This window comes from Ranitomeya variabilis, chromosome 2, assembly GCF_051348905.1.
Source record: "Ranitomeya variabilis isolate aRanVar5 chromosome 2, aRanVar5.hap1, whole genome shotgun sequence".
NCBI lineage: Eukaryota > Metazoa > Chordata > Amphibia > Anura > Dendrobatidae > Ranitomeya > Ranitomeya variabilis.
The window spans coordinates 978,444,384-978,467,839 of NC_135233.1; the positions used below are offsets into that span (position 1 = coordinate 978,444,384).

The window sequence follows — 23,456 nt, forward strand, 5'->3', positions numbered from 1 at the left end:
CCCGGCGTGTGGAACGAGGATAGGTGAATGTCATACTTACCTGCTCCCGGCGTCCCGCTCCTTCCCCCGGACAGCTGGTCTCCGGTGCCGCAGCTCTTCCTCTGTCAGCGGTCACCGGCACCGCTGATTAGAGAAATGAATTATGCGGCTCCGCCCCTATGGGAGGTGGAGCAGCCTATTCATTTCTCTAATGAGCGGTCCCACGTGACCGCTCAGGGGAAGAGGCTGCAGCACCCGGAGACAGTGGGACGGGCAGGGGGAGCGCCAGGATCGCCGGGACTAGGTAAGTATGCCTCAGCGCCCTCTCCCCCTCACCCGCCGACCCCACCGCCGACCGTGACTCGAGTATAAGCCGAGGGGGCACTTTCAGCCCAAAAACTTGGGCTGAAAATCTCGGCTTATACTCGAGTATATACGGTGTGTGTATATGTGTGTGTGTATATATATATATATATATATACACACACACACACACACACACACACACACACACACACACACACACACACACACACACACACACACACACACACACACACACACACACACACACACACACACACACACACACATATACACTCACCGGCCACTTTATTAGGTACACAATGCTAGTAACGGGTTGGACCCCCTTTTGCCTTCAGAACTGCCTCAATTCTTCGTGGCATAGATTCAACAAGGTGCTGGAAGCATTCCTCAGAGATTTTGGTCCACATTGACATGATGGCATCACACAGTTGCCGCAGATTTGTCGGCTGCACATCCCAAAGATGCTCCATACAAGGCAGGATGGATCCATGCTTTCATGTTGTTTACGCCAAATTCTGACCCTACCATCCGAATGTCGCAGCAGAAATCGAGACTCATCAGACCAAGCAACGTTTTTCCAATCTTCTACTGTCCAATTTCGATGAGCTTGTACAAATTGTAGCCTCAGTTTCCTGTTCTTAGCTGAAAGGAGTGGTACCCGGTGTGGTCTTCTGCTGCTGTAGCCCATCTGCCTCAAAGTTCGACGCACTGTGCGTTCAGAGATGCTCTTAGGCCTACCTTGGTTGTAACGGGTGGCGATTTGAGTCACTGTTGCCTTTCTATCAGCTCGAACCAGTCTGCCCATTCTCCTCTGACCTCTGGCATCAACAAGGCATTTCCGCCCACAGAACTGCCGCTCACTGGATTTTTTTTCTTTTTCGGACCATTCTCTGTAAACCCTAGAGATGGTTGTGCGTGAAAATCCCAGTAGATCAGCAGTTTCTGAAATACACAGACCAGCCCTTCTGGCACCAACAACCATGCCACGTTCAAAGGCACTCAAATCACCTTTCTTCCCCATACTGATGCTCGGTTTGAACTGCAGGAGATTGTCTTGACCATGTCTACATGCCTAAATGCACTGAGTTGCCGCCATGTGATTTGGCTGATTAGAAATTAAGTGTTAACAAGAAGTTGGACAGGTGTACCTAATAAAGTGGCCGGTGAGTGTGTGTGTGTATATATATATATATATATATTAGCCATGCTTCAATAGCCTCCATGGGAGACTACTAGAAGCTGGCACATCTGGATCGGCTCTGCTACATAGGAGCGATCATCAGATCGCTCCTATGTAGCTGAATTACAGGCTTACTATGAGCGCCAGCCACAGGGTGGCGCTCACAGCAAGCCGGCATCAACAACCATAGAGGCCTCCCGTTGTCATGCCAACGCATCGCTGACCCTCATGTGACGGGGGTCGGCAATGCGAGCATTTCCGGCCCTATGGCCGGAAGCGGTAGTTAAATGCCACTGTCAGCGTTTGACAACGGCATTTAACTAGTTAATAGCGGCAGGTGGATCGCGATTCCACCTGCCGCTATTGCGCGCACATGTCAGCTGTACAAAACAAGCTACAAGCACTCTTAGAGATCAAGTGTCAGCTCTAGGAGCACCATACAATTTTAATTTAGCTAGCAATTACTGGGTTGCTAGATTCATCAAGGCAGCGGCTAGGTCAAGACCCATTGTCAAACATAAACTAGCTCCATGGGATCTAAACCTGGTACTTACAGCTTTAACTGAAGCCCCCTTTGAACCTATTGAATCTGCTCCGATAAAAGTCCTGTACTTTAACCCCTTCCCGACCTGTGACACGACGTATGCGTCATGAAAGTCGGTGCCAATCCGACCTGTGACGCATATGCTGTGTCACAGAATGATCACGTCCCTGCAGGTCGGGTGAAAGGGTTAACTGTAATTTCACCCGACCTGCAGGGACAGGGGGAGTGGTACTTCGCCCCCCCCCCCCCCCCCCCCCCCCGTGGCTGCGATCACTCTGATTCACTGTTGAAAGTGAAACAGTCACTTTCAATCAGAGCAATCGTAATATTTCACTAATGAAAATTGGTGAAATATTACAACCCAGCCATGGCCGATGCTGCAGTATCATCAGCCTTGGCTGGAGACCACGATCTGCCACCGCCACCAATCTCCTCTCTTCCGTCCTCTGTCATGTCCCCCCCCCCCCCCCCCCCCCCCCCCCCCGGGCTCCGATCCCGCTCCCCCATACTTAACGGGCTCCGGTGTCCGTCCGTCTTCTCCATCTGCGTCGCCATCTTCCAAAATGCGAATCGTCCGGCAGATTCATTCCAGGTACATTTTGATCACTGTGATAGGTTCTATCACAATGATCAAAATAAAATAAATAGTAAATTAAGCCCCCCTTTATCACCCCCATAGGTAGGGACAATAATGAAATAAAGAAAATATATTTACTTTTATTTTTCCACTAGGGTTAGGGTTAGAACTAGGGTTAGGGTAAGGTTCCGGATTGCCGGCGCTTTGGACGGAGCGGAAAACTCGCTCTGCCCAAAGCGCCGCACCCTTCTATACGCGCAGTGATTCTGGATGTGTTCATTGCACACATCCGGAATCTCTGCAACCCATTCATAGGGCCCTGTGATTTACCTTGCGGCGACGCTAAACGGACATGCTGCGTTCTAAAAAGACGCGCCGCATGTCCGGAAACGCAGGGCCACCGGGTGCGTGTTAGCACACATAGTGGAGACGGGATTTCATAAAATCCCCTCCACTATGCTGTAACATCTAGACGCTGCGGATTGAATGCTGCGGTTGTACGCAGCGTTCAATCCGCAGCTAATCCGGACAGTGGACACGCACCCTTAGGGTTAGAATTTGGATTGCAATTAGGGTTAGGGTTGCAGTTAGGGTTAGAATTAGGGTTAGGGTTAGAATTAGGGTTAGTTAGAATTGGGGTTAGGGTTGCAATTAGGGTTAGGGTTAGAATTGGGCTATGTGCACACGGTGTGGATTTGGTTGCTGATCCGCAGCGGATTGGCCGCTGCGGATTCATAGCAGTTTTCCATCACGTTTACAGTACCATGTAAACCTATGGAAAACCAAATCCGCTGTGCCCATGGTGCAGAAAATACCGCACGGAAATGCTGCGTTGTACTTTCCGCAGCATGTCAATTCTTTGTGTGGATTCCGCAGTGTTTGACGCCTGTTCCTCAATAGGAATCCGCAGGTGAAATTCGCACAAAAAACACTGGAACTCCGCAGGTAAAACGCAGTGCTTTTTACCTCCTGGATTTTTCAAAAACGCTGCTGAAAAATCCTCCCCCCCCTTAGGGTTGGAATTAAGGTTAGGGTTGGAATTAGGGTTAAGATTAGGGTTAGGGGTGTGTTGGGGTTAGGGTTATTCTTGTGGTTAGGGGTGGGTTGGGGTTAGGGGTGGGTTGGGGTTAGTGTTGGAATTCAAATTGAGGGGTTTCCACTGTTTAGGCACATCAGGGGTCTCCAAACGTGATATGGCGCCACCATTGATTCCAGCCAATCTTGCGTTCAAAAATTCAAATGGTGCTCCCTCCCTTCTGAGCCCCGACGTGTGCCCAAACAGTGGTTTACCCAAACATATGGGGCATAAGCGTACTCAGGAAAAATTGCACAACAACTTTGGGGGTCTAATTTCTCTTTTTACCCTTGAGAAAATAAAAAATAATGGCTAAAAAATTATTTTTGTAGGAAAAAATGATTTTTATCTTCACGGCTCTGCGTTATAAAATTCTGTGAAGCACTTGGGGGTTCAAAGTGCTCACCGCTAGTGTTGAGCGATACCGTCCGATACTGGAAAGTATCGGCCGATACCGGCAAGGTATCGGATCTAAACCGATACCAATACAAGTCAATGGGACTCAAGTATCGGACGGTATCCCTGATGGTTCCCAGGGTCTGAAGGAGAGGAAACTCTCCTTCAGGCCCTGGGATCCATATTAATGTGTAAAATAAAGAATTAAAATAAAAAATATTGCTATACTCACCTCTCCGACGCAGCCTGGACCTCACCGAGGGAACCGGCAGCGTTCTTTGCTTAAAATGCGCGCGTTTACTTCCTTCCGTGACGTCACGGCTTGTGATTGGTCGCGTGCCGCCCATGTGGCCGCGACGCGACCAATCACAGCAAGCCGTGACGTAATTTTCAGGTCCTCAATGCCTAATTCTAGGCATTCAGGATTTTAAAATTACGTTCCGGCTTGTGATTGGTCGCGTCGCGGTCACATGGGCGGCACGCAACCAATCACAAGCCGTGACGTAATTTTAAAATGCGCGCGTTTCCTGCCTCCCGTGACGTCACGGCTTGTGATTGGTCGCGTCGCCCATGTGACCGCGACGCGACCAATCACAAGCCGGAACGTAATTTTAAAATCGCTATGCGTCGTTTTGTAGAAAAAAACGCATCCTGCAAAAGTGCTTGCAGGATGTGTTTTTACTCGATTGACTTGCATTAGCGATGCAGTGCGACGCATTGCCACACGTCGCAACCGCCGTGCGACTGTTGCGTCGGACCGTCGCCACCAAAAAACGTTGCATGTAACTTTTTTGGTGCGTCTGCAGCATTTCCGACCGAGCATGCGCGGCCTGAACTCCGCCCCCGCCTCCCCGCACCTCACAATGGGGCAGCAGATGCGTTGAAAAACAGCATCCGCTGCCCCCGTTGTGCAGCGCTTTCACTGCTAGCGTCGGTGCGCCGCAACGTCGCATAGCGACTTGCAGTGCACGACGCTAGTGTGAAAGTAGCCTTAGGCAGATGGATTAGAGAAGGGATTTCTTTAGCTTATTCTGCAGGTGGCATGGAAATTCCGGAAGGTACAAGAGCTCACTTCACTCCAGCCATGGCAACATCCTGGGCGGAGAGGTCGGAGGTATCAATTGAGGACATTTGAAAGGCTGCCACATGGTCATCTCCGTCTACTTTCTTTAAGCATTATAGACTAGATCTGGGTGCTTCCTCTATTCTCACATTTGGAAGAATGGTGCTGGAGGCAGTAGTTCCTCCCTAAGACTCTTTTCTCTGTAATTCTCTCATTGGTGCTGTCATGGCAACTGAATAACTACTCAAGCTACTTACCGGTAGCAGTGTTTTTCAGGAACCCATGACAGCACCCTTATATTCCCTCCCTTGCTTTCTTGTATGGACTAACACCTTTTTGTTTCTTTGGAGCCTTAAGTTACTCACATGGTTGAAGTATAAAAGTTATTTATGTGCTACTAACCAAGGGGGTCCTCTCATGCTCTGTAATCCAACTGATGCCGGAGAGAGGTACTGCCCTTTTATGTCTGTAGGTTTCCTGTCCCCAAAGGGCGGATCCCCTCTCTCGTTGGTGCTGTCATGGGCTCCTGAAAAACACCGCTACCGGTAAGTAGCTTGAGTGTTTTTTTTTTTTTTTTTTTTCTGCCCACTCCTCTTTAAAGGCCACCTATGGCTAATTGTGGTCGTATGGGCAGATACACCAGTCTCTGCTTGGGAACTCTGCAGCTCCTTCAGGGTTACCTTTTGGCCTCTGTGCTGCCTCTCTGATTAATGCCCTATCTGTTGGGGCTGAGAGTTTTTGTGGGTGGCCCTCTCTTGGAAGGTTTGTTGTTACCATGTTCTTTCCATTTGATGGTGCTCTGAGGGATCATCAGATATTGTGATTTTTTTTTTTTTATTTATTTTACATAACCTCTCCCTGCCTTGTACTTCTCAACATCTTTGTCCTGACTTGTTTGGAGATCTCCTTGGTCTTCATGGTGGTTGGTTAGTGGTGCCTTTCTTAACCCCTTTCTGACCTCGGACGGGATAGTACGTCCGAGGTCAGAAGCCCCGCTTTGATGCGGGCTCCGGCGGTGAGCCCGCATCAAAGCCGGGACATGTCAGCTGTTTTGAACAGCTGACATGTGACCATAATAGGCGCGGGCAGAATCGCGATCTGCCCGCTCCTATTAACTAGTTAAATGCCTCTGTCAAACGCAGACAGCGGCATTTAACTACCGCTTCTGGCCGGGCGGCCGGAAATGATCGCATCGCCGACCCCCGTCACATGATCGGAGGTCGGCGATGCTTCAGAATAGTAACCATAGAGGTCCTTGACCTCTATGGTTACTGATCCCCGGCAGCTGTGAGCGCCACCCTGTGGTCAGCGCTCACAGCACACCTGCAATTCTGCTACATAGCAGCGAACATCAGATCGCTGCTATGTAGCAGAGCCGATCGAGTGGTGCCTGCTTCTATCCTCCTAATAAAAATCAAACCTACACATATTTGGTATCACCGCGTTCAGAATCGCCCGATCTATCAATAAAAAAAAAAAAAGCATTAACCTGATCGCTAAATGGTGTAGCGGGAAAAAAATTCGAAATGCCAGAATTAGGTTTTTCTCTAGTCACCTTCCACGACGGCATATGGAGGTTGTCTCTTTGCCCTAATGGGGAACAGGAAACACAGAGGTTAAAAGGACCTCCCACCTCCCACTTGCCAGTGTCTTTCCTGTTCCCCATGGGACAGGTAGAGGTTTCCTCATGTGCTGTAGTGGCCGGTGGCTACGGTACCTTGCAGGCGCTGCCTGTTTTAGCCGGGCAGCTGATGGTCGCCTCTGGCCTCCTTCTGATGCTGCTCCCGTCGTTCCTGCTTGCAGGGCCTCGGGACCCCCGCCCGGCCTTCCCGCGCCCCCACGAGGGCAAAGCAGGCCGGGGTTCCCTTACCGGGCTCCTCCTGGAGCTGCCCGGCGTCCTCCTCCTCCATGTTGTCGGCTCGGCGTTCCGGAAGTGATGTCAGCGGCTCTCGCGCGTCACTTCCGGTTTCTTCATGCATCCAGAAGCCGGTACTTCCGGGTTTCGCCGGCCGGCGTGTCGGACCCCTGGCTCCCTCACCTGGATTCTGGAGGGGGAGGGGGATTAATCGCTGGAGCAGCTGCTTGGACGGCGTCCATAAAAGCCTGCTGAACCACCACTGAGGTAAGGCTATCTCCTTCAGTATGGAAGGTTCTTCATGCCCCGTATCTGCGGAGCCCAGCGCCACCCCTGCCTCTGTAAGTGTTCGCAGGGATGGGATCCGGGAGGAGTGTAGCAGGGGTTAGAAGTCCTCACCCCTCTCTCCCTTTATATATTTCAGGGAGAAAAACCTGCCCCTAAAGGTGCCTATAGAAAGAAGTGCCCTATCTGTTCCACTAAATGTCCTCCTAACTGGGACAAGAAACTTTGTCAGTCATGTACGGACAAGATAATAAGAGCTGAGCAGCCATCACTATTGGATGAGATTCGCTCATTAGTAAAACAGGAGGTACAATCTTCTCTGGCAGCCTTTACACCTCCACCCCCACCTCCATCTCCGCAGCCACAACCTCATTCCCCGGCTAAGAAGAGGAAAATTCAGGTTGTGGAATCCGACTCTGATTCGGACCTCTCTCATGCCTCATCTGTTGGCTGGGAGGATCCAGTATCCCCTAAAGCTGAGGTCAGGAAGTACCTTTTCTCCTCAGACTATATTGAGGATCTAGTCTCTGCTGTCCGTAATACCATGGGACTAGAAGAGGAACCTGTACCGCAGTCCATACAGGATCAGATGTTCGGTGGTCTTTCATCGGAGAAGAGAGTGGGCTTCCCAGTCCATGCCAATATCACTAATATGATTAATCAGGAATGGGAACTACCTGAGAGGCGTCTTAGTACCCCTTCAGAAATGAAGCACAGATTTCTGCTTGAGGATGACCTTAAGTTAGATATTCCCAAGGTCGATGTGCAAGTGGCTAGAGTCGCCAAGAGAACCGCACTCCCCTTTGAGGATTCTTCTCAATTGAAGGATCCCATGGATAGAAAGATCGAAAGTCTCCTCAGAAAATCATGGGAAACTTCTGCAGCTGTCCTTAAGGCTAACGTCGCCTCCACCTGTGTGGCAAGAGCCCTCGCCTGCTGGCTTGAGAAATTAGAGAATCACATATCTCAAGGTACCTCAAGAGGCGAGATATTGGATTCCCTACCCATTCTGCATAAAGCTACAGGGTATTTGGCGGACGCTTCTCTGGAGTCTGTAAGAGTCGCCGCCAGATCCCTCGTACTTTCCAACTCTGCCAGAAGAGCCCTCTGGCTTAAGCTCTGGAGTGGGGATATCACCTCTAAGTCTAAGCTCTGCACCATACCTTTCAAAGGAGACTACGTCTTTGGTCCTGCCCTAGACGATATTCTCGATAAAGCCACCGACAAAAAGAAGGCGCTCCCTGAGCAAAAACGGCCTAGGAAACGTTTTTTTCGTGGCCCACAACCTCAGCCCTCTCAAGCAAGAGGCAAAGGAAAAACCGGCAGGTGGAGCTACGCAAAGGGCAGGGGAAAGAATATCTTTGTCCCGCAACAGCAGCAGCAGCAACAATCCCAGCAGGACAAACAATGACTCCGACCCGGTGGGGGGAAGACTCTCGAAATATGTGGTTCAGTGGGAGGATATTACCAGCTCTCACTGGGTTCTCAATGTCATCAGAGACGGCCTGTTAATAGAGTTAATTTCTCCCCCACCTCAGGGTCTAAAAGTCACTTCCCTTCCATCATCAAGGGATCGCAGTCTATTGTCCTTAGGTCTCAAAGACCTTATCAGATCAAATGTAATTTCCCCAGTCCCACAATCAGAGTGGGGGAAAGGACACTACTCCCGACTCTTCCTGGTTCCCAAACCTTCAGGAGACGTCCGGATTATTATAAACTTAAAGGGTCTGAACCAGCACGTGAAATATCGCAAGTTCAAGATGGAGTCCGTAAGATCTGCGATTCCTCTGATAGAACATCACTCTTTTATGGCTACCATCGATCTCAAGGATGCGTATTTCCACATCCCTATTCACCCGAGACACAGAAAATATCTCAGGTTTGCGATACAGGGGAATCATCGGGTGGAGCACTATCAGTTTGGAGTCCTTCCCTTCGGCATTTCATCAGCACCGAGGGTGTTCTCCAAGGTGATGGCCGAAGTAGTGTCATTTATCCGAAAGCAAGGTGTCTGTATAGTGCCCTATCTGGACGATCTTCTGATAGTAGCTTCCACCGAGATAACCCTGATAGCACATGTCTCTACCACTCTAGACATTCTGAGATCTCTAGGTTGGATTCCGAACCTACAAAAATCTCAGCTTCAACCTGCAAAAACCAGGAGATTTCTGGGAGTAATGCTGGACTCAGCAAAACAAATGTCCTTCCTCCCAGACGATCACAGACTTCCCCTACTAACAAAAGTCAGGAAGTTCAAAGAAACGAGATCTCCTACTCTGCGAGAGGGAATGTCGCTGTTGGGTTCCATGACAGCCTGCATACAGTCGGTGGCTTGGGCTCAAGCTCACTCAAGGACTCTACAAGCCCACATTCTTCACAATTGGGATGGTCAACCTGGCACTCTTGCCAAGAGGATCCACACTCCGGGCAGAGTGAAAGCTTCTTTAACATGGTGGATGAAGCCCAGGAACCTTCTGAAAGGGGTATGCTGGATTCAGTCTCCTCTAACCACCATCAAAACAGATGCCAGCAAGAGAGGCTGGGGAGCCATAGTGAACCATGTCCCCTATCAGGGCCAGTGGAGCCAATCGATTTCCGAGAAATCATCAAATTTCAGGGAGCTCAAGGCTGTGGAAGAGACTCTACTAGCGGCAAGTCATCAGATTTCGGGTCAACATGTACAGATATACTCGGACAACATGACCACGGTGGCCCATATCAGGCACCAGGGCAGTACAAGAACCCTCAGTCTAATAAAAATCTCCGCTCGAATCTTTTCTTGGGCCGAAAAGCACTTATTATCCCTGACGGCAATCCACCTCAAGGGAACTACAAATATTCAGGCAGACTACCTAAGCCGCCAGGAAATCCATCCTGGCGAGTGGAGCCTGGATCCTCAAATATTCAGCATGCTGGTTCACAGATGGGGTCATCCAGACGTCGACCTCTTTGCCTCTCACCAGAACGCAAAGGTCAAAACCTTTTTTTCCCTGAACCCGAGAGGCAATCCCAGGGGGTTGGATGCTTTAACCCAAGATTGGCCGTTTCATCTAGCTTATGCTTTTCCGCCAATCCCCATCCTTGCCAAGGTTCTACGGAAGATACGCCTAGAAAGGACTCCAACTATCCTGATAGCTCCATTGTGGCCCAAAAGGAGTTGGTTCAACCTAATTACCCAACTACAAGTGGATGGACCAGTAATGTTGCCGATAAAACACGATCTTCTTTCTCAGGGTCCCATTCTCCACCCAGATCCTCAGAAGTGGAGCTTGGCGGCGTGGTTGCTGAAACCCAGGTTTTAAGAGCTAAAGGACTATCAATTCCTGTCATAGCTACCCTACAAAAATCGAGAAAACCGGTGACCAACGCCATCTACAACAAGATCTGGAAAAAGTTTTCTTCATTCTGTCTGCCTAACCTTCCAGACCCCCTCAAGCCTAATATACCCGTTATATTGGACTTTTTGCAAAAAGGCTTGGAAATAGGTCTCAGGCCTAGTACCCTCAAGGTCCAGGTCTCTGCACTTAGCGCGGTCTTTGATCAAGATTTAGCGAGTCATCGCTGGATTAAAAGGTTCATGACATCGGCTACTAGAATGAATCCTAGAAAACAGGTCATAGTTCCCCCATGGGATCTCAATATAGTTCTCCAGGGTCTGACAGGCCCACCCTTTGAACCACTATCATCTTGTTCTCCACAAAACCTAGCCTATAAAGCCGTGTTCTTGGTTGCCATTACTTCAGCCAGAAGAATTGGTGAATTACAGGCCTTGTCTACACGAGAACCTTATCTCCTGGTAAGAGATGATTCAATTGTGCTTCGTCTTGATCCGTCCTTTCTTCCGAAGGTTATCTCTGACTTCCACCGTTCTCAAGAGATTTTTCTACCAACCTTTTGCCACAATCCAGCAAACTCGGAAGAAAGAAGATTCAACACCTTGGATGTTCGACGTATTCTTTTACAATACTTGGATCATACCAGTACATTCCGAATTGATCATAACCTGTTTATCCATCTCTCAGGACAAAACAAGGGGAAAAAGGTAGCCAAAAGTACCATCGCTACATGGATCAAGAAGGCTATTACGGAAGCCTATCTCGCTCAAAACAAGTTACCTCCAGTAGGTATCAAAGCCCATTCAACAAGATCCACATCGGTTTCCTGGGCAGAAAGAGCAGGCGCATCTCCGGAGCAGATTTGCAGGGCAGCAACGTGGTCTTCACTCCATACTTTCTCTAAACATTACAGACTAGATGTATTGTCCAACAAGGACTTAGCCTTCGGCCGCAAAGTACTCCAGGCCGTTGTCCCTCCCTAGTGCCAAAATTAGTTGGTATTCCTCCATATGCCGTCGTGGAAGGTGACTAGAGAAAATAGAATTATTCTTACCGTTAATTCGGTTTCTAGGAACCTTCCACGACGGCACTAATTTCCCACCCGATATATATTCCTGGATTAGTTCTGGGATTTTAAAGGTAAACCAGTGCAATGGTCTCAGTTGTAAGTCACTGGCAAGTGGGAGGTGGGAGGTCCTTTTAACCTCTGTGTTTCCTGTTCCCCATTAGGGCAAAGAGACAACCTCCATATGCCGTCGTGGAAGGTTCCTAGAAACCGAATTAACGGTAAGAATAATTCTATTTTTTGGTCGCCGCGACATTGCATTAAAATGCAATAACGGGCGATCAAAAGAACGTATCTGCACCAAAATGCTATCATTAAAAACGCCAGCTCAGCACGCAAAAAATAAGCCCTCAACCGGCCCCAGATCATGAAAAATGGAGACGCTACGAATATCGGAAAATGGCGCAATTTTTTTTTTTTTTTTAGCAAAGTTTGGAATTTTTTTTTCACCACTTAGATAAAAAATAACCTTTTCATGTTAGGTGTCTTTGAACTCGTAGTGACCTGAAGAATCATAATGGCAGGTCAGTTTTAGCATTTAGTGAACCTAGCAAAAAAGCCAAGCAAAAAACAAGTGTGGGATTGCACTTTTTTTGCAATTTCACCACACTTGGAATTTTTTTCCCGTTTTCTAGTACACGACATGGTAAAATCAATGATGTCGTTCAAAAGTACAACTCATCCCACAAAAAATAAGCCCTCACATGGCCAAATTGACCGAAAAATAAAGTTATGGCTCTGGGAAGGAGGGGAGCGAAAAACGAACACGGAAAAACGGAAAATTCCAAGGTCATGAAGGGGTTAATGATGTCACAGCCTCTGGCATTTCAGAAAAGGTGTGAATATTCTGACAGGCCAGATTGCACACTGCACACTAAGGGCTTCTTACTTGCGTGAAATATGTCTGAGTCTCGCAGGTTAAAACCCTGCTCTGGCACCGGCACTCCAGAGCGGAGCGTGCGGCCGCACAGCAATACATGGAGCTGCACGCTCCGCTCTGGAGTTCCAGAGCAGGGTTTTAACCTGCGAGACTCGGATGTATTTCATGCAAGTGAGTAGGAGCCCTAAGCATGTGACTTTTATAAAGGGAATTGCTTGCACCAGAAATTTTTAGGGGCTTCATCGCAAAAGGGTGAATACACATGCACATGCCAATTTTTAATTTTTTGATCCCATAAATTATATGCCTATAATTTTTCTCACTTCACCAACTTAAATCATTTAGTGATTGGATTACAAAAATATTTAAACACTGGTGATAATGTAACAAAATAGGTAAAAAGGCAAGGTAGTGAATACTTTCGCAAGCCACTGTATACAGTACAGACCAAAAGTTTGGACACACCTTCTCACTTAAAGATTTTTCTGTATTTTCATGACTATGAAAATTGTACATTCACACTGAAGGCATCAAAACTATGAATTAACACATGTGGAATTATATACTTAACAAAAAAGTGTGTAACAACTGAAAATATGTCTTATATTTTAGGTTCTTCAAAGTAGCCACCTTGTGCTTTGATGACCGCTTTTCAGACTCTTGGCATTCTCTTGATGAGCTTCAGGAGGTAGTCACTGGGAATGGTCTTCCAACAATCTTGAAGGAGTTCCCAGAGATGCTTAGCACTTGTTGGTCCTTTTGCCTTCACTCTGCAGTCCAGCTCACCCCAGACAATCTCGATTGGGTTCAGGTCTGGTGACTGTGGAGGCCAGGTCATCTGGCGTAGCACCCCATCACTCTTTCTTGGTCAAATAGCCCTTACACAGCCTGGAGGTTTGTTTGGGGTCATTGTCCTGTTGAAAAATAAATGATGGTCCAACTAAATGCAAACCGGATGGAATAGCATGCCGCTGCAAGATGCTGTGGTAGCCATGCTTGTTCAGTATGCCTTCAATTTTGAATAAATCCCCAAAAGTGCTAGCAGCAAAGCACCCCCACACCATCACACCTCCTCCTCCATGCTTCACGGTGGGAACCAGGCATGTAGAGTCCATCCGTTCACCTTTTCTGCGTCGCACAAAGACACGGTGGTTGGAACCAAAGATCTCAAATTTGGACTCATCAGACCAAAGCACAGATTTCCACAGGTCTAATGTCCATTCCTTGTGTTCTTTAGCCCAAACAAGTCTCTTCTGCTTGTTGCCTGTCCTTAGCAGTGCTTTCCTAGCCGCTATTTTACCATGAAGGCCTGCTGCACAAAGTCTCCTCTTAACAGTTGTTGTAGAGATGTGTCTGCTGCTAGAATTCTGTGTGGCACGGACCTGGTCTCTAATCTGTACTGCTGTTAACCTGCGATTTCTGAGGCTGGTGACTCTGAAACTTATCCTCAGAAGCAGAGGTGACTCTTGGTATTCCTTTCCTGAGGCGGTCCTCATGTGAGCCAGTTTCTTTGTAGCGCTTGATGGTTTTTGCCGCTGCACTTGGGGACACATTCAAAGTTTGCCCAATTTTTCAAACTGACTGACCTTCATTTCTTAAAGTAATGATTGCCACTCGTTTTTCTTTACTGCTTTTACTGCTTTTTTTCTTGCCATAATACAAAATTCTAACAGTCCATTCAGTAGGACTATCAGCTGTTTATCCACCAGACTTCTGCACAACGTAACTGATGGTCCCAACCCCATTTATAAGGCAAGAAATCCTTCTTATAAAACCAGACGAGGCACACCTGTGAATTAAAAATTATTCCCGGTGACTACCTCTTGAAGCTTATCAAGAGAATGCCAAGAGTGTGCAAAGCAGTCATCAAAGCAAAAGGTGGCTACTTTGAAGAACTTAGAATATAAGACATAATTTCAGTTGTTTCACACTTTTTTCTTAAGTATATAATTCCACATATGTAAATTCATAGTTTTGATGCCTTCAGTGTGAAAGTACAACTTTCATAGTCCTGAAAATACAGAAAAATCTTTAAATGAGAAGGTGTCCAAACTTTTGGTCTGTACTGTATATCTGGGAAACACCAGAGAAAAGGCACTATGTATGAGGCCTCTTTCACACATCAGTGTCTCCGGTACGTGTAGTGACAGTTTTCTCACGTACCGGAGACACTGACACACGTAGACACATTAGAATCTGTGTTTCTGCACATGTGCGTGTTTTCACACGGACCGTATGTCCGTGTGCAAAACACGTAGACATGTCCATTTTTTTCCGGCAGCACGTACAGCAATACGTCCTGCACACGTGCACACGGAGAACAGTGTGCACTCTCCTCCATGTGCATGTACCGCCCGCAGGAGAGACAGCGCTACAGTGAGTGCTGCCCCCCCCGCTGTGGTGCTGAAGGCGGCATTCATCTCTTCTCCCCCGCAGGAGAGAAGAGATGAAAGATCAAGTTTGTTATTTTTTGTGAAAAATAAAGTTTGCATGTGACCCCCGCCTCCCACCCCCAGTGCGCCACCCAGCCCCTTGCAGAAGAAATACTCACCCAGCTCCCGCGATGTCTCCACTCTCTTCTCAGCGCTGGCCCCTTGTCCTGTGTGAGCGGTCACGTGGGACCGCTCATCACAGTGAGGAATATGCGCATATTCCACACTGTAATGAGCGGTCCCACGTGACCGCTCACACAGGACAGGCTGGCGCTGATAGGAGAGTGGAGACATCGCAGGAGCTGGGTGAGTATTTCTTCTGCAAGGGGCCGGGCGGCACACTGGGGGTGGGAGGTGTGGGTCACATGCAAACTGTAATTTTCACAAAAAATAACAAAAACTTGATCTTTCATCTCTCTTCTCCTGCGGGGGAGAAGAGATGAATGCCGCCTTCAGCACCACACAGGGGGGACAGCACCACACAGGGGGGACAGCGCTTAGTGTAGCGCTGTCTCTCCTGCACGGTCCGTGTGGTCCTCGGGCGGCACACTGATGACGCACGTGAGCACACGGACACACGTACACGGATTACTTCGGTACCGATTTCTCCGGTACCGGAATTATCTGGACGTGTGAAAGAGGCCCGAGACAGAGATCACCAGAGATAAAAAAAAAAGTAAAGACATTTATTTTTATTTTTTTTAATTGTAAATTTAAAAACATGACACACAAGCACTCTACTGGGGAGTAGACAATGTAATGTCATAAGTCAAATCCTCAGTTGGGTCACACAGGGCAATATAGAAAGGCATGTAGCCAGCTAGACACAAGCCAACTAAGCAATGTTCTGGCCCAAATAGTCCTCCATGTGGTGATATGTGCAATAGGACACTAGAGTCCAATGTGCAATTAAGCAGAGTAATACAAAGTACAAACATGTAAAACGGAGCAACAAAGGCAATAAGATGAGCAAATATAATACCATATAATCAGAAATAATCACATGTATTATAAGCCAAAATGTTGCACAAAGGATCAAATTGTCACCCATCCTGTCTCATGCTGCTGGAGAAAAAAAGGTTCAAATGAGAACCGACATGAAAAACAAAAGGTTACCCATGCCTGTGACCCAAAGGTAAAGCAATCAGCCCAAAGCCCAGGTTCCCCTGTATTTTTGATAACCAGTCAAAACTGACAGCTGGGGGCTGCAACCTTCAGCTGTCAACGTTAGCAAGGCTGGTTATCAAAAATAGAGGGAAATCATGCGTTTTTTTGTTTTTTTTTCAATGGAAAAAAAAGTGGTTGTCCCCACCCCCACTTTTTTTTTTTTCTTTTTTTTTTTTTTGACAACCAGCCTTGCTAAAGCAAGCAGCAGGGGGCTGGTATTCTACGGCTGGTAAGGGGCCATGGATATTGATCCCAGACTAAAAATAACAGCCCAGAGTCACCCAGAAAAGGCACATCTATTCGCGCATCTGGCGCTTTGCCCTACTCTTCCCAATTGCCCTGTAGCGGTGGCAAGTGGGGTTCATATTTATGGGGTTGATGTCACCTTTGGTATTGTCTGGTGACATCAAGCCCACGGACTAGTAATGGAGAGGCCTCTCTAAGACACCTAATCCATTACTAATTCTATAGTTGTATTGAAAATAAACACCCAGAATAGTCTTTTTATTTGAAATAAAAACAAAACACACTTTCTTTATTTAAAAAGTTATACTCCCCAAATGCCCGCCCATTCCACTGAAGCCCTCGTCTCCTGTAATAAAACAAATGATAAAAAAACCATATCCCTCACCTGTCCATCGTTCTTTCCCACACCGTAATCCATGTCTGTGGGATAAACAGTTTCAACCGGGACAGTGCCAAGATGATACCATCCAGGCTAAGGATTACTGGGAGAATGAGCCGCATCAGTGACATCATCGAGCTTACCGTAGTTCACTGAGGCTGCATTCCCAGCCGGGCCCTTGAACTGCAGTGACCTCAGCATCTTGAGAAAGTCGGTGAGCTCACCAACCGCTGCCTACTTTCACTGGTATTAGCGGCAGCAAATGTACACTGATGGGAGTAATAGTCCCATCATCTGCCGCCTGCTCTCACTGTTATCAGTCGAATGCACCTCTTAACATTCTCCCTTTGTAGCGCTGATTGCAGCACGAGCAGGGGAGTGTAAGAGCTGTCTTCAGCTCCCGGTGCTGGGGAACAGCACAAACAAAACTGCTGCTATCCAGGTGCCGGTACGTGTGGTACTGATGCGGCACACGTATGCCACAAGTATTACACACACTGACTCTGATATCATACGCTCCCGGAAGAAGAATAGGCGAAACGCGCGTCGGGGTGAGACGCAGCTTATCGACACGTCACACAGGTATTGGCATGTGACCCTGCACCTTATATTTTAAACTAAGCAGCACTACACACATAGACACTTTAATATATTCACATCTATTGAAGGTGGTCATTGGGGTGAATCATTCAATTTATGCAAAGGGCACCTCTGTTTAGGTGGGAAGAATGGTGTTTTGTTGTCACTATATCATCATGATGCTTATTATGGTACATGCCTATATGTGAAGCAGTGTGTCGTTCTCGCAGTTTGTTGCTAGTCGATTTGTTTGAGGCATCCATTATATACTATATGTAACATTTTACTGAATTGTACTTGAAATAAACTTGTGTTACTGTTTTTCATACACTTCTTGAGACTTTTATTGGTTCTGAGGAATAGATATCTGATATCTCCGGCACTGTTTTTTCCGGTACCAGAAATATGAGGACGTGTGAAAGATCCCTAATGTGGTATTGCGCTCGTATTGCAGATATTTCGAAGGAGGTCATAGAGCTATTCCCAACAAGACCATACAATCCCCTGTTCCAATCTGCCCTAAGGTGTTTAATATGAATCCTCATTCTGCAGTGCAGCATGATCGCATGTTTACTGTGTATATACTTATGTTTGAGGTCACTCTGATAATCCCAGCCCCCCCCCCAAAAAAAAAAGTTTGAAAATGGCGCCTGCGCAGTAGCAGCTATCGATTATCCAACAACTGTTACTGCTCCGACAGCTCCTTTTTGCTGGAGAACCAGTTTCCTTCTCCAAGATGGCGCCGGCGGCTATCGGATTACCAATTAACTGCTACTGTGCATTCACGCCTGGCGCCTTTTTTTTTTTTTTCCCGTCAGTTACAATCTACCCCAACATAATATCAATAAAAATGTCAGCTCGGCACGCAAAAAAAAATCTGCCCCATATCCCGAAAAATGGAGACGCTAAGAGTCCCTGCTAGTGATGAGCGAATATACTCGTTATTCGAGATTTCTCGAGCATGCCTGGGTGTCCTCCGAGTATTTTTTTAGTGCTCGGAGACTTATTTTTTCTTGCCGCAGCTGAATGATTTACATCTGTTAGCCAGCATAAGTACATGTGGGGATTCCCTAGCAACCAGGCAACCCCCACATGTACTTATGCTGGCTAACAGATGTAAATCATTCAGCTACGGCAAGAAAAAATAAGTCTCCGAGCACTAAAAATACTGGGAGGTCACCCAGGCATGCTCGAGAAATCTCGAGTAACGAGTATATTCGCTCATCACTAGTCCCTGCCTATGTCACCATTATTTTTTTTTTTTATTTATTTATTTTTTGTGTAATTTCATCACACTTGGAATTTTTTTTTTCCTGTTTTCCAGTGCACTATATGGTAAAACCGATGGTGTTCAGAAGTACAACTCGTCCTACAGAAAAACACGCCCTCACGTGGCCATATTGTCGGAAAAATTTTAAAAAAAAGTTTGACTCTGGGAAGAACGGGAGCAAAAAACGAAAATTGAAGTCTTAGAGGGGTTAATGACCCTTTGGATTTACTGACGGCATTGTAGTTGTTTAAGAATTATAATCTTCAAAAATAGAAATTGCCAAATAAATGTGCCCAGGGTGGCCTGCTAGAGCTTGTCTTCAGTAATGTGGTTATTAAGCCATTGCCACCTGCAGGGCTCTTGAAATATTTTTCTAGCAATCACCAGATTGAACTTGGTGGCTACATATCGCTTGGTGTCTACCTGCCGTTTCCTGTGGATTTTAGTCTGGCCCTAAAATGAAGCCTGACCTCTCCTCCCAGGTGCTGGCCACTGCCATGCAACGGTGACTAGTCAGTCCGTCATTGCGCTGGTTGATTGCCACTCTGTCTGCACTCACTTCACAAGCTAGGTGAGATGTCAATCAAGCCATATTCAAATGGTATATTAAAATTTTTTTTTTTCAAACATTTTCTTATTTTTTGTGCCAGAAAATCGGATGTAAAAACTGTAAAAAAAAAAAAAAAAAAAACATTTTTTTTTTTTTCTACAATCCAATTTGCCAAGCTTTCATCTTTTCTCATGTGTTTAAGCATGTTTTGTCTTCAGAAAATATCAGAAATATCACAGACTGACTTTAAATTTGAATGCAGATTTTTGGCACAGCCGCTTACCTTGGATCATACATTCAGCTTTTTTCCTTGTAGCAGGCAGCGATTTAATAACAACATTTTTAATGATCCGTTTCATTAGACCAGAAAAGGGACTGATTACGGTACCTCCTGATATGACCACTAGGGGGCATGCAAACTCCACCGTGCGCTGGTGTTGGGGACTGCAGTCTCATTTCACAGCCCATCTTGGGGGTGGGGTGAGGAGGTTGTACACTCGATCAACATTGGAAAATTAAGGATTTTATTAGGCCATCATCTTTTTACAATTCTGTAGCAATTAGATTGTATAATAACAGAGATTTGGCTGCAGTAACTGTTTTGGAAACTAGTCCGTATACACTTTGTACAAAAAAATATATAAAATATAAAGAATTGTCTGTAACATATGGTACAAGGCATTTAGTAAGCATGGTAAATCACCCAAACAATTGTGGAATTGCACTTTTTTTTTTTTTTTTTTTTTTGCAATTTTATCACACTTGGAGTTTTTTTTTTTTTCCTGTTTTCCAGTACACTATATGGTACTGGAAAACCGTATGCATGTAGCATTATGAGGAAATTCCGTAAATGTTCCACCTCTGTCCCTTTGTCTTGACCACTATTATATCCCCCTCATAACTGCTTGTACCGGTGATGATTTCTGAATATCCTAGTAATGTAGTTAATTCATTGAGTAACTGTTAATAAGTTTCCATTCCCTCCACAGAGGTATTATATGAATGACTCCTTTACCCAGAGTGCTGGGCCTGTGTTCCTGATGATTGGAGGAGAAGGTGCCGCTAATCCAGCATGGATGACACAGGGAACGTGGATGATGTATGCTGAGAAGATGGGGGCCCTCTGTCTACTACTGGAACACCGATTCTATGGCAAAAGTCACCCAACTAAGTATGATTGATCTACGCATTACCTTGTTTTTATTAAATATTTTTTGCAGAGAACATGGTTTTTCAATTTAACGAACTATGCTAAAAGAATGAAAAAGCAAGAAGAGAAAAAAAAAAAAAAATAAAAAAAAAAAAAATATATATATATAATTTTTTTTTTATTTTTTGCATCTGTTTTTGAGATTTCAAACCAATTCCTTGAGTACGCTTTCTTCCTCTAGGGACATGAGTGTGGAGAGTTTACACTACTTGAGCAGTCAGCAAGCCTTGGCCGATCTTGCCCACTTCCAGTCAATAATGAGTGAGAAGCTGGGATTAAGGGACCGGAAATGGATTGTGTTTGGCGGTTCCTATCCTGGATGTCTGGCAGCATGGTATCGCTTAAAGTACCCTCACTTGGCCCATGCAGCTGTGGCTAGCAGCGCACCCGTTAAAGCTGTTCTGAATTTTTCAGGTAAGTGTGAGCGAATGTAACTTTTTTTTTTTTTTTTTTTTTTTTTGTGGCCTGCATCTTTAACCCCTTCCAGAAATGGGCTGTACATATACTGCTCTGTGTGAGATCTGACACCCTGCAGTAACGCCCACAATCAGTGCTAGCATTGATCGCAGGCGTTTAACCCCTCTGATGCCGCTGTCAGTAGTGACGGGCATAGAGGATCTTCGGGCAGGGAATCCGATTGCATCACGTTGTCCTGATGATCTCCATTGAGACCCACAGCCCCACGATGGCTGCGGGATCCTTCTGTGTCCTGCAGGTAGGTGGCTTGTGAGCGCCTGTTTGGGAGCAGGCGCTGGCATGCCTCTTCCCTGCCTGTCACATGGTGTAAAAATATATATATTTTTTTAAATTCCTAAAGAAAGGGAAAGGAAATATTTTTCCTATAAATACATTTTATGTAAATGAAAAAAACAAACAAACAATACTACACATTTGGTAATGCCGTGTCCATAACGACCCCCTCTATAAAACTGTCACACTATTTAACCTCTTCAGTGAACACCATAAATAAAAAGACAAAAAACAAATCTACAAAAAACAATTTACCATACTGCCAAACAAAAATTGCAATAAAACGTGATCAAAAAGACGGATGTAAATAAAAATGGTACCGCTGAAAACGTCATCTTTTCCCGCAAAAAAACAAGCCGCCATACAGCTCCATCAGCATAAAAATAACATTATAGCTCGCAGAATAAAGTGATGCAAAAATAATTAGTTTTTTATTGTGTAAAAGCGCCAAAGATAAAAAAAAATAAATTAAGAGGGTATAATCTTACTGACCCGAAGAATAAAGCTGCCTTACCAATTTAAACACCTGTGGAATGGTATAAAAAAAACAAACAAAAAGCAATTCCTGAATAGCTGGTGTTTCTTCATTCTGTCTCCCAAAAATCAGAATAGAAAGCAGTCAAAAAATGTCATGTGCCTGAAAATGGTACCAATAAAAATGTCAGCTTGTCCAGCAAAAAACAAGACCTCACATGACTGTGGGCTAAAATATGGAAAAATTATAGCTCTCAAAAGGTTGTGATGAAAAAACTAGTTTTCACAATAAAAAGCGTATTTTAGTGTGTGACAGCAGCCAAACATAAACCCCGCTATAAATCTGGTATCGCTGTAATCGCACCGACCCGAAGAATAAAGTCGCTGTGTAAATCTCTGAAATACGTGATTTAGACGGACCCCCAGCGGAAAATTCCCTATAATGAGGCAGATGGACACACTGGACTCTGTCTGACCTATGTCTGTCTTTTTAGGATTGCATAAAAGTGTAGTCGGCCACAGTTTTCTGCATTTCTAAAAAGGACACTGCTGAACAGAGGCCAGACAGAGTCCAGAGCAATTCTGCTGCCTTATTATAGTGAATGCATCCCTCGGGGGTTTTGTTTTGAATCATGTCACTCCGATTTAGATAGAAACCCCAAACTAAGTGGTCCGCGTAGAGCGCCGGATAAATGTGATCCCAAACGTTATCAGATCTGTCATCGGTTAACGGAAATATTGGGGGGCTTCCACATTACTGTTAGTACAAAGGCTCTGGAAAAGCTAAATGGCTCCTCGCTCCCCAAAAGTAATAAAGCAAATGCCCCCCTCTCTTCTGAGCCCCAGTGCCTAAACCACATTTAGCGCTCACGTTTGTCATTTCTGTAGTGATGAGAACCTGCCTAATGTACAGGTGTGTGTCTCCAGAAGCAGGAGCTGGGCATAATGTACTGGTGTATCACAAAAGAAAAAAGAACCTCTAAATGCAAAAGAGACCAAATCCAGAGTATCTTATGGAAAATAAGTACCTTTTTATTAAACAAAATACAATACAAATGTATTCAGAGTATAGCTAACCAAGCAGGGTAGTAAAGGAGCTTTGGTGACTAGCGGTGCAGTTTCTGAATATTTTCCCACGCTAGAGAGTTCATGAATGAGTTAATGCCGCCAGGGGGCGCATCTTCTGTGACGGCACCGCTAGTCACTGACGCTCTGCCCCTTGCATTTCATTCATTCTCCAGTCATTTACAGCAAGGAGCGGCTGCATTAGCAGCACTCACGATTGTAAATGTAACTGCCCCCAGATATGGATTACTGCGTGGGACTGACTGTGTACGCCGGACAGGTATGGTATATTGTTGCTTTATTTTTGAATTTTTTTTACAGAAGAACGAGGGCTTCACTTGGATTGAGCGTGCAATAAAGATATTAAAAACCTGTGTTTCATTATTTCATTAAAATACTTCTTTCTTAGAGTGTGTGTGTATGTGTGTTTTATTAACTTTCGCAACTGTGGGATTAGTGATGGATAGGTGTCTTATTGACACCTCTCCATTACTAAGCCAGCTTAATGTCACCTTGCAATAGCAAGGTGACATTAACCCCTTATTACACCATATGCCAATGCCACAGGGCAGTGGGAAGAACCAGGCAAAGCTCCAGAATCGGCACATCTAATAGATGCGCCATTTCTGGGCAGCTGCGGGTTGCGCCCTTTTTTTTTTTTTTTTTTTTTTTTTAAGGCTGAGGGGCATATAGCCATGGCCCCTTACCAGCCTGAGAATAGCAGTCCGCACCTGTGAGTTTTGCCGGGTTGGTTGGAAAATATAGGGGGGAC

General features: G+C 45.9%; 1 protein-coding gene across 1 annotated transcript in view; it reads left to right on the plus strand.

The window, feature by feature from the left end:
- LOC143808338 (putative serine protease K12H4.7) overlaps window positions 1-23,456 on the plus strand; it is a 130,600-nt gene that overhangs the window by 26,387 nt on the left and 80,757 nt on the right. Inside the window, exons 2-3 of the mRNA XM_077290865.1 lie at window positions 20,175-20,356; window positions 20,577-20,809. Of these exons, the coding sequence (XP_077146980.1) occupies window positions 20,175-20,356; window positions 20,577-20,809 (415 nt within the window). The remainder of the gene's footprint in view (window positions 1-20,174; window positions 20,357-20,576; window positions 20,810-23,456) is intronic.